This window comes from Mirounga leonina, unplaced genomic scaffold (genome assembly GCF_011800145.1).
Source record: "Mirounga leonina isolate KUSES-001 unplaced genomic scaffold, KU_Mleo_1.0 Mir_174, whole genome shotgun sequence".
Lineage (NCBI taxonomy): Eukaryota > Metazoa > Chordata > Mammalia > Carnivora > Phocidae > Mirounga > Mirounga leonina.
Genome location: NW_023270451.1, coordinates 40096452 through 40107964, shown reverse-complemented (window position 1 = coordinate 40107964; position 11513 = coordinate 40096452). Strand labels below are relative to the sequence as shown.

Genomic DNA, 11513 nt, shown 5'->3' with positions numbered 1-11513 from the left:
TCATTGGATACTTGCCCATCTGGAATTTTGTTCCCATTTTGGCAGTTGATTCTTATATCTACAGTTCCTTTGTCAGGAAAATGCAAAGGGAAGCACGATAAGTGGGTAGGTTCTAGCACCTAACTATATCCCAAACCTCTAACAATCCTACCTTTGCGCTTCCAGAAATACACTGAAATATCTGCCTCCCTCATTAGATGGTAAATTGCTCGAAAAACTATTATTGATCTTTACATCCCCAGTGCTTAGTACAATGTCCGATACACAGTAGGTACTCAAAAACTGTTGAGTGGATGAATGAATGTATGAATGAGTTTGGCCATTCTTGGACCTACTTGACTGACCCAACTCCTGGCCACTCTGCCTCTGTTCCTATCAGTTAGTCCCCTGACCATTCCCTACACAAGCTCAGGCTGACCCACCTGTGTTCACCCAGCTCAACATCCTCATTCTCTTTTAAGCCTTTTCCAGCTAATTCTGCCCACACTCATTTCCTTTTCTAAATGCCTTTTGCACAATTTAGTACTTTACTATTCTCAATGTTTTAAGTATGCTGGAGTTATGTTCTTAACTAGGCTATGTAAGACCTGGCTGTCGACTGACTTCTTCCAGGAAACATCATCAGGAGGGCAAAGTTGGCAAATAGAGGAACTGCTATCTAGTCTCCCTACCTTCAATTAGGTGGGGAAAGTCAGTTACTTTCCCTAGGCCTCAGTTTCCTCTTCTATGAAAATGGAGTAATCATCTGTTTGAGTACATCATGGCATTGTAAGGAACAAAATAAAAAATACAGTGGCATCTGTAAAAATCTTATGCATAATTTATACCTCTTAGAATGTAGAACCGAGTTTGGATCAGCAGAGACCTTAATAAATGCTTGGAAATTTACTAGATAATAATGATGTTGCTTACAGGCATCTCATTTTAATGAAGGTTCAGTTGTTCTTAGTAACTCTAGTAAGGATTATTATTATTTGCAATGACAGATGGGTGATCTGGTACATTTACTCTTATTCCAAGGAGGGTCAGGTGGCTGAAAATGTTTGAAAAATATTACTAGGGAATCTCCTGGAATGTAGTTTTGCAATTTATAAATGTTTCCCATTATTGTATTTCTTAAAGTGAATTCTTGTTTATTAGGGGTATCTTAGTCTGTTTGGGCTGCTATAGCAAATTACTATAGATGAGTGGCTTAAAAACAACAGAAATTTATTGCTCACCATTCTGGAGGCTGGGAAGTCCAAGAGCAAGGCACCAGTAGATCTGGCGTCTGCTAAGGGCCTACTTCCTGGTTCATAGACAAACATATCTTCACTGTGTCCTCACATGATGTTAGGGATAATGGAGCTCTCTGAGGTCCCTTTTAAAAGGACACTAATCCCATTCATGAGAGCTTCACTCTCGTGACCTAATCAACCCCCCTAAAGACCCTACCTCCAAATGCCATCACTTTGGGGATTAGGATTTCAACATATAAATCTGAAAGGATACAAACATTCAGTCTCCAGCAAGGGAGTTATAATCCAACACGAGAATTATCAAGAACTTCATCCTTATCCATTCCCCTACTATTACTTACTTGTAACATTATCTTAACTTGAATTCTGATCTCAGTATAAACTTATGTGGAAAGTCGGGTAGGATTTATGATCCCCATTTCATGAGTGAGAACTCAGAAATTTAGTAAATTTGAAGGTCCAATGGCCTGGAAGCCACTGCGTCAGGACCACAGGGCTCACGTGGTGTGAAGCTTCAGTCCTCTTTCTAGTAAGATGAGGTGAAGAGGTAAGATACCAAGGCCTGATTCATAGGTAAAATATAGACTGTTTAATATTTAGCCTTTGGGCACTTAGATTTGGTAGGATAAGAGGTTTAAACTTTTGTTTTAAAGTGAAATTCCCAGGTCATTTTTCAAGGGTTTATATACCTCCGTCCTATTTGCTCTGCTCCGTGTAACCGAGAGTTCTGTAATTGGTGATGAATATTCAGATTACCTGTGCTGCAAATGAATCGGTCAACTTGTTTTGCATCACATTAACTTCAGTAAAGACAATCTCCAAATATACTAGGTTAGTAAAGAACTTTTGACATTATGTGATAAAAAATTGTGACTTACCAACATTTTAAGATGAAAAAAACACTTTACATATTGATGCAGTAATCCCCCACCTCCCCCCACCCCCGCCTGCCTTTATCCAGGTGGAGGGGAGGGGAGGATACATTCCAGGACCCCCGATGGATGCCTGAAACCGTGGAGACTACTAAACCCTACATAGACCGTTTTTTCCTATACATACATAACTATAATAAAGTTTCATTTATAAAGTAGGCACAGTAAGAAATTAATAACAATGACTAATAATGAAATAGAACAATGATAACAATATACCGTAATAAAAGTTATGTGAACGTGGCCTCTCTCCAAATATTTTACTATGCTGTATTCACCCTTATTCTTGTGAGATGGGAGATGATAAAACGCCTACCTGATGAGATGAAGTGAGGGAAATGACGTGGGCGCTGTGACGTAAAGTTAGGCTACTAGTGACCTTCTGATGATTCGTCAGAAGGAGGAGCATCTCCTTCCAGACAGCAATTGTCCGCAGGTAATCGAAACTGCGGAAGGCGAAACTGCAGATGAGGATATTTAGTTCAAAGCCCAAAGAAACAAAAATAAGGGCAAAGTTAGGAAAATCGCAGAGCGCTTTCATTGAAGGGAATTATGTTTTGTAGTGTCACTGACTTCAGTGGCTGAAGAAACAGAATTCATTATATACAGAGAATATTTTATATACTCTAAGATTCCGTAAGATGGGATGTGTATGGGAGTTGTGTAATCAATTTTAAAACAGCACAAAAATATTTTTTACAGGGCGGTTCAAAGTACAAATATAGGAGGAGACCCATTTGCTTTGCTTTAGAAATTACATGTAAGAATCTAATAACATAAATTTAAAACTAAACCCATGCGTAGGTACATGAAGGAGGGGGGACGTTTAATAACCTTTAACTGAATTAATTAACATACCCCATGTTGTGTGAAAAGGTAGTCATTCTTACTCCGTGTATTTCTGTTTAGGACTCAAATTCTAAGTGTAGTGGCCCAAAAAAATGTATAGATCTAAGCTGTCTGATATGATAGCTGCTAGAAACATGTGACTATTGAAATTAAAACCCAGTAAAATTTAAAACTCAGCTCCTCATTTGCACTTGCTACACGCACGTGCTCAAAAGCCACACATCAGTAGTGGCTACTATATTAGAGGAAAAGACATCTTGCAGAAAGTTCTATTAGACAGCAATCCTTTCTGCTAGTATAGGTTAACAAGGTTAACAAGGATTTCATGTGCATGTGGGGGAACGTTCAGCCAATTATTCCAAATTAGCATGCACCTGCTCCAAGTTTCTAAATACTTTTGTTACACACACATACACACAGAGCTGAGTCTTGACCATCATAAATCATCGTATCTTTATATCTTCCATAGTCACTGTTTTAATATTGGTGAAGCAAACTTTGAACCTGCTACTCAAGGGATTGTGATGTAATGAATACCTTAAAATAATTCTCACTATTGCACCCACAGACTTTTTCACTGAGGAACATAACATTTTTGAATGCTTGGTACTTTATTTAAACACACATATATACAAGGATGACAAAGGGAAACTCTGCAGAGTTGAACATAGTGGCTGCATGCATTGGGAGGATCGGCAGACTCTAGGTTTACAGGATGAAATTCGGGTTGAAAATAGGTAAAGACCAGAGAGCAAGTTTCATCTCCCATCACCACATAGAAGGGTCTTCCAGCCTGTCAAACACAAGAAGGAAAGCATGTGAGAGAAGCTTCCCAACTTCCTGGGAGGCTTTCAAAAGTGAGACATTCAGTTCTGAACTGAAAGATGATCAGGAACTGTTGAAAAGGCCCCTGTTGGCATTCTAAACAGGAGGTCATGTAGAATATCAGAGCAGAAGACAGCGGCGTAATATACAGAAACCCAGCTGAGTAGCTTTCACTCATGTTCACGGGAGTCTCAGGCAAATCTCAGAGGGAGTATTGAAAAGGCGCTGTATTTATCAAAGGAACCGAAGAACTCTGCAATATTTCTAAAGATCAAAACTACAGGAATCACACAAAATGGTAACAAGAAAGTTATTGTTACACAACTCTGAATATGCTTCTTTTGTTTTCCTGCAAGGCTTTTTATGTAGTAAGATGCTATTTTTATAAAGAACCCTTTTTAATAAAATAGCTTTCACAGGCAACTTCAAGGCTGTCAACTTTGGCCTCCTCCTAACTGCACATGATTGAGACTGTCCATCAGGGTCCAATTAATTCTATTCCATGCACCAACTGTGAGACTTCAAGCCACAAAACAAACAGTAGCAGCAAGGTTGTTAAGTCTGGATGGTTCTTTTTCTTACGGAAATTACATAAGATCTACCCTAAACTTTTTACCACAGTAAGCATCACATGCATGTCAATGAAAGCTTAAGGGCATGTGTTTAGTATTAAAAATAACCTTTATGAATTTCCCACCTGCTTCCCTTGCATTTGCTGTTTAAATCTGGGTTGATACCTCCAGATACAAGAGTACTGGAGTTTTATTCCAGTCCAAATTGTTGTTTCCTTCAGAGAAAACAAACCTGACAGCTCTAGACCTGTACCTTGGCCCTGGCTGGCCCTTTCACAACAGAGGGATGGTGGGAGGGAAAGTATGTGGCTCAGCAGGTCACCCCTCTTGTTCTCTGGGGAGAACCCCAAGGAAGAGTGATACGCCAGTCATGCTCACTGAGTAAGTGTTCTAGTGACCTCTTCTGGGGAACCTGGTTCTTGACATTGTCAAGCTCTGGGTTTAGGCAGACAAGCTCCCACAGAAATGGAGGAACTATGTGCCCTTTGATCTTGCTCAGGGCAGAGACAGGAGGGATAGGACAGAAGAGCCAGGAAGTTATGAAAATGGAGGAGGGTCGGGCTGCTTTCCAGCAGCACTCATTGCTCATTGTCCACAGTGTTTCGAAAACACCAGCTGTACCTCTTCCCAAGACTAGGCCACACTCCCAGAAAGCCTCCAAGGTCACAGATAAGTCCCTAAGCATATTATGTCCTTAACATTCATTCCATGAATGCAATAAATTATTATGTGATATTGAGCTTAAAATATGTCAAAAAGTAAACAATAGCTGCCTCCCATGTGCCCCTCCCCACCCCGCCCCACCACCAAGATTTATCTACAGTTTCATGTAAAATGAGGAAGATTAGAGCAAGACCCATGAGTGACATATGCAGGACATCTAGACACTCCACATACCATATGAAAACTAAAGATTATCCCAGCCAAAGATGGACTATTGGTCATTTCAATATAGAGATGGGGACTTACCCTATGTTCTCTCAATTCTAACCCAGTTAGAAATTCTATATAGAGTCTTTTCTAAGGTAAAAGTCACTTATGTTAAAAATTTTCAAAGAAGCACCAAATAATCTGGGGTAGAAAATGATACCCCACAGAAGTTTAGAGATTTGCAAATTATTACGTGAAAACAAAGGTCCTCACTGCCCTGTGACCCATCTCCGTTTCTGCCCAAATACTACCTGGTCTGCAAGACCCATTCCAATGCCTCCCCCCCCGCCCCAGCCCAGGCAGCCCTCTGGGATTTCCCTCTCCTGTGCCATCTTGAGCTCTGCAACAATGCCTTTCATACCTAGTTCTGGGAACATTTTCTGTGCTTTCTCTCATCAAGAGGTCTGAAATCAGTGTCTCAGGGCTAGATCGTTTTCCATACCTAAAAAAAAAAAAAAAAAGGAAAAGAAAAAGAAAAAGTCCTTAAAGCAAATTTGAAATATTCATAAAAAGGAAAAATATTTTTTAAAAAAAGGAAGATAGTGTCCCACGTGGTTGATCATCTGTTAACAAGTAATCTAGGTATATGAAACAGACATTATCAGAAGTATGATTTCTAATTATATGTAATTTTGCTTAAATAATAATTTACCAGAATATTTGAACCAATCAAAATTCCTAGTCAAATTCTTGCCTTTTTATACTACCACAAACAATACATAGATAGACTTTTATAACTAAGTGACAGGAAATAAAAATATATTACAGTATGATTTTAAATGTTTCCATAATTAGTTAATTGGCTATAGTCCTGATGATATACAGCAGTTTAAACCTTAACAAAGAGACCAGATGATATTTCAGAAACAGCCCTGGGAAAAAAAATCAGCAGACAGAAGTTCTAGACCCACCTGTGTCTTCAAATCTCAGTTTTCTCATTTGTAAAAATAAAATCATAACTCACGCTTAAATTGGAGTTTTTGTGGAAATCCAATGAGAGCCACAATGTTTTGAAAGCGACAGACTAAAACACAAATGCAAGATATTGCTAATGAAATGCACTCATTCTTACAGAAAACAACAAACCTTGGTCCTGTATTTCCCATATTTGTTTGGGGTACCAAAAACTAAAAGCCTTCTCTCATGCTATGATTTTAATCTGCCCCGTAAATATAAAGGAATCTCACAGATCGTGGAAAGACCATGGAATCTTACTGGTCTTTTTTCTCCTAGAGCAGCATATGGATATAGGACTACATGTGAATGCAAGGGTGGTGTATGCTAATTTCTCCAGGTGAGTGAGTACATAGGTCTTTGCCTGTCTGTCTCTCTCACTGCTAAAGGGTCTGACAAGTCTATACCAAGATATATTTTTCCCTTTCTCAGAAAAGGCCTTGTATACCAGAAACCATATTGTTCACAAATGAAAAACTAGCCTGGATGGATTGATTAGCTACCAGGTAAAACAGCAAAACAAAGCCGTCAGAGGGTATAGCTATCAAGTACAATTAAATCTAAATTTTGGGGGAAGATTTCCTATTATTGCTCCTTTGCTGGGACTTAAGGAAGCAAAAACAAACTGCTCCCCCCCACCCCCATCATTTGTAAGATTTCCTCAACATTTTCCGGAGTTGTGATATCAAACTATAGACTGCTGCTTATACCTATTTATTCTGTTCATCAGTTGATTTTATTAATCTTAAAACTCTTGAGCAACTTCAATTCATTTATCTTCACCATGCTCCAGTGAATAAAACTGGCTAATATTTTCTCCAATTTACTAATAAAGAACCTAAATCTAGAATAGCAGAATTTGCAGTCCTAAAGTGGCACACAGGACAGCAACGTTCATTTTTCTTCCTTCTCTACTTAATTCTGGATTACCCTTCTTCTCTACCATGCTTTAACTGGCAAAGGTAAAGTCTCTAGGGAAAAAATTCTCAAACCTGGTTTCAATTAGTATCAGCTGGGAAGCTTTTAAAACCTCTGTAAAGCCTGGGTCCCACCTCCGAGGCTCTGATTTAACTGGTCAGGGGTGAAGCCCACCACTAGTATATATATATATATATATTAAGATTTTATTTATTTATTTGACAGAGAGAGAGTTAGCGAGAGCAGGAACAGAGCAGGGGGAGTGGGAGAGGGAGAAGCAGGCTTCCTGCTGAGCAGGGAGCCTGATGCGGGGCTCGATCCCAGGACCCTGAGATCCTGACCTGAGCTGAAGGCAGACACTTAACGACTGAGCCACCCAGGCGCCCCTAGTATATTTTAAAAGCTTCCCAGGTGATTCCTATGTGTGACCAGGATGCAGAAAGACTAATCTAGGGCTGGGTTTCTCAATCTTGGCACCATATATGACATTTGGGGCTGGAAAATTCTTTGTTGTGGGGGGCTGTCCTAGGCATCATAGGATGTTTAGAGTACGAAGTCAGCACGAGCTGAGAACCACTGATTTAGGGAACTATAAAAGCCACATGTGGTAGATTTGTGCTCTAGAACAAACGATGCAGCTTTCAGAAGCAATGGACCGGGAGCATATAGCTTAAAAAACTGAGTAGAAAGAATGTTATCAGCCTACCATTTGTGCCAAATAAAAACGTATGTTCACAAATGACACCGTAATTTTCGGGGCGCCTGTGTGGCTCAGTCGTTAAGCGTCTGCCTTCGGCTCAGGTCATGATCCCAGGGTCCTGGGATCGAGCCCCGCATCGGGCTCCTTGCTCAGTGGGAAGCCTGCTTCTCCCTCTCCCACTCCCCCTGCTTGTGTTCCCTCTCTCGCTGTGTCTGTCTCTGTCAAATAAATAAATAAAACCTTTAAAAAAAAAAAATGACACCGTAATTTTCAAAAATACAACCATGTGGGGATTGGGTGTGTGAGATGGGAAGGCAATGATACGGAATGGAGACAATGGGTGCAGATGACAAACCTCTGATGGTTTCTAAGAAGGAATTTATGTGAAGATGAGACAGAAAACTCTGGTTCAGAATCAACGCATTCCTGAATCTCTTCCCATGAAACTCAAGTCCCTTCCCTTTGTTTTTTCCTTATCAAAGATGGAGATCACACTGGATGCTGATGGTAGTGACAATGTCCGAGGGAAATCGGTGGGAGTGCTCCGGTTTCATCACCCCTAAAAAGAAAAGCCTTCATAAAATGTTCTTAGATTCATGACCTGTAAAATGGAGATAATTACATTCACTTCAAAGCTTTCAGGTGAAGACAGAATGAAATAATGCCTAGGGAAACATTTTGAAATGCTAAAGCTTTATACAATAGTAAAGCTTTATAGCAATCATCTTTGCAGAAATAAGTTCTACTGTGTTATAACTGACAAACTAAATAACCAACAAAGCTTTTCCTAGATAAACTACAAAATTAGTATTTTTTATTTGAACAAGTTCTTTTCTCTGATCTACATGATAGCATAAGCAAGTATTTGAAGCATTTAACTTTCTGAGAAGTCTACTAGGATATAAAACATTATTGCTTTTTGCTAATTAAAATGAACCGACTTCAAGATTCACAAACCAATACTATTTAATTCCGGCATTTTATGTATTTCTGATTCTATGTAAACTGGGACTTTTTCAGAAGTTTTTTAGGATGTCATACCCCTTTTTGATCAAACAAGGAAAAAATTTTATTTAAGAAATATAAATTCTCCCCACTTTGAATCCTTCCCAACTATTCCCTGACTTGTAAATAGTAGAAAGTATGGTAAAAACAAAAATAACACTTTACAAAATATAATTTAGACATGTTAACATTAATGTTTTTAAAGGGCTCACCCTTTTTAGCTTATCAAGGTCATTTGATACCAGTAATTAAAATAAGATATTGAATGACTTAGAACTAAGATGAACCAATTTTGGGAACAAATTTTAAATCCTATGTTATAGTTAGAATGTGATTTTTTTTTTTTGCTTAATATTTGATGTTGAGAGTGAAGACATGACATTTAATTTTAGCTTTCTGAGGATTCAGAATAAAGTTTACAATTTCTCAAATTCCATGTAATCCCTGGGTTTATCCCAGCGTGACTAGTTTCTCCTTAACAAAGCACTAAGTGGGCACTTCCTTCTCAAAATTCACCTGCTAGAAGATGGGAAAAGTCTGCATTTTAGATCAACTGTTTTCATGCTAAATCTCTATTAGCATCAGGATTTTTAAGTAAAGGGCTGAGACTGGAAAAAAAAAAAATCACTGTACAGAAGAAAAGAAACTAGCTCCATTTGTCTTTTCCTAAATACTGTCATTCAGTTTTGCTCTGGGCAGCTTGGAAAATCTGGCAGGGTCTTTGGCAATTCAGCTGTTTCCTGGTTGGTGGTGGTGGTTGTAGTTTCTCAACACTCAGCTCATCTCCCTACAGCACTTCCCCCGAGCACTTCTGACCTTTTTTTGGGGGGGGGGGTCCTTTCCCATCCAGGTTTCCAAACAGTCCCCCAACTGCTCTAAGAACAAAAAAGAGCAGGGAGTGAGTGGGAGAAGATGGACAGCAACACAGACTAAGGAGCCTAAATCTGGGGGGTCACGATTTTGTAACTATAGTTGCAGAGGGAAAGTGTTCAGTGCCCTACCCAATTATTCACTGAGAACTGAGTATGTGTCTGATACTATGCTGCCCAGGAATACAAGCAAGAACAAAAACTGGTCTCTGTCCTCTGAGATCCCCAGGATCTCCGGTTGTGGGACAGGGCGCTCCGGGAGTCGGTCCCGAGGAGCCCACCCACCTCTGCCTGGTGATGAGGTTGATGTAGTGCCGCAGCGCTGAATAGTATCTGGCCATGTCCTCCGCCGGCGCGTCCTCTCCGGGGTTGTCTGGCTTGGAGGGGTACGCCTCAGCCAGCGCGCCCAGGCACACAAGCAGGGACAGGGCGAGGGTCAGTCCGGAGAGCCCCAGTCGCTTGCTACCCAGCATCTGCGGGCACAGAAGGCGCAGCGGAGAAGAGTGGGAATGGAAAGGACACACGCCTCGAACCTCCCTCCCTGGTCTCCCTCCCCGCCCTCTCCCCACTACCACTCGTGACCCCTCAATCCGCGCTCAACCCAGTCCCTTAGAGGAAGCGGAGCAGCACTCGGCTTACTAACGGCAACATCTGCCTTGGCCGGATCCCCCTGTTCCACCCGAAAAGTCCGCGCAAATTCCGTCCAAGTCGCTGGACCCAAGAGTCGCGCGCAACGAGAGGCGCGGGACTGGGGGCCAGAGCCAGCCGGCGCCAGTTTAGATACTCTAAAAACAAATGTAGAAGTTGCTCCCCGTAGGTTAAGGAATTGTCACTTTCCTACCCTTTTCCCCAAACCCCCGTCGGAGGAGAAAAGTTTCTTCTTCAATGCTCGTGGTCGGTCTTGCTGCAAGAGATAGTTAGAGCTGAGATTCCTTCGGGGTGACAATTTGGGGGAGAGAGGAGAGAACTGCTTTCCCGGCAGTAGTCTCGGTTCGGATCCCAAGGATCCGGGAAGGTGATCCCTCACTCAGGGGGAGCTGCCTGGGAAACATCCATCCAGGCAGGGACCCCCGAGGAAACTGCCACCTGCCCAGAGTTGGGGTCGCGTCCCCCTGCAAGTCCTCCCGAAGATAACCCAGAGGGACCGCGCAGCCGGGAGGGTACGGAAGCAGCGCGGAGTTGCAGTTGGAAAGGACCAGAAGCAGCAAGTGGAATTTAGCCTCCAAGATCGGCCACCGCGCGTCGGGTCAGGAGAGGACAGAGCGCGGCGCGCAGGGGTTGGGACGCCGGGCGCGACCCTCCCGGGGCCCCAGAGCTCCCCCGAGGGTGAGCCGGCGCCGTCCCCCGCTCCCGCCCCAAGCCGAGCGGGTCGTGGCACTCACGGTGGCGGGCGAGCGGGCGGGCGTGGCTGGGCGGCGAGCGCTCTGCGGTCAGGTGCGCCTCTCCGAGGGGTGAGTGCCGGCGGACCGGGTGCGGAGAGCAGGTCGCGACAGGGCTTTTATGGCGCTCCCTCGCCGCGGCAGGAGGGGCCTCGGGCAATCACGTTCGGGTGACTCCCACCCCGCCATTTCCCGCCCCCGACTGGCGGGGGCGGGGGGAGGGGGCTGAAGCCGCAGTCGCTCCAGTGGCGGCTCCTGTGGCCACCCGCACCCCAACTCCTGGACCCCAGGCCCTGCCCGGGGAGGGGGTTCCTGGAGAGGTGCGAGCGTGGCCGAAGCCCG

At 42.7% G+C, this 11513-nt stretch overlaps 1 protein-coding gene across 1 annotated transcript; it reads right to left on the bottom strand.

Annotated features, from left to right (window-relative positions):
- Positions 1 to 3611: 3611 nt before the first annotated feature.
- NPY (neuropeptide Y) lies at positions 3612 to 11292 on the bottom strand. The gene is made up of 4 exons (XM_035021436.1): positions 11175 to 11292; positions 10078 to 10265; positions 5708 to 5788; positions 3612 to 3812 (listed from the first exon to the last, which is right to left on the bottom strand). Exons 2-4 carry the CDS (start codon positions 10263 to 10265, stop codon positions 3788 to 3790), a joined length of 294 nt encoding a protein of 97 aa, XP_034877327.1. The 5' UTR covers positions 11175 to 11292; the 3' UTR covers positions 3612 to 3787.
- Positions 11293 to 11513: the final 221 nt, after the last annotated feature.

Bases quoted from the DNA above. Each gene is read 5' to 3' on its own strand.
- NPY (XM_035021436.1), bottom strand. From the start codon at position 10,265: ATGCTGGGTAGCAAGCGACTGGGGCTCTCCGGACTGACCCTCGCCCTG. The intron at 5,789-10,077 runs GTGGGTGGGCTC...TTTTTTTTTTAG, and splicing joins AACCTCATCACCAGGCAGAG to GTATGGAAAACGATCTAGCC. The intron at 3,813-5,707 runs GTATGAAAGGCA...TGTGTTTGACAG, and splicing joins GAAAATGTTCCCAGAACTAG to GCTGGAAGACCCTTCTATGT.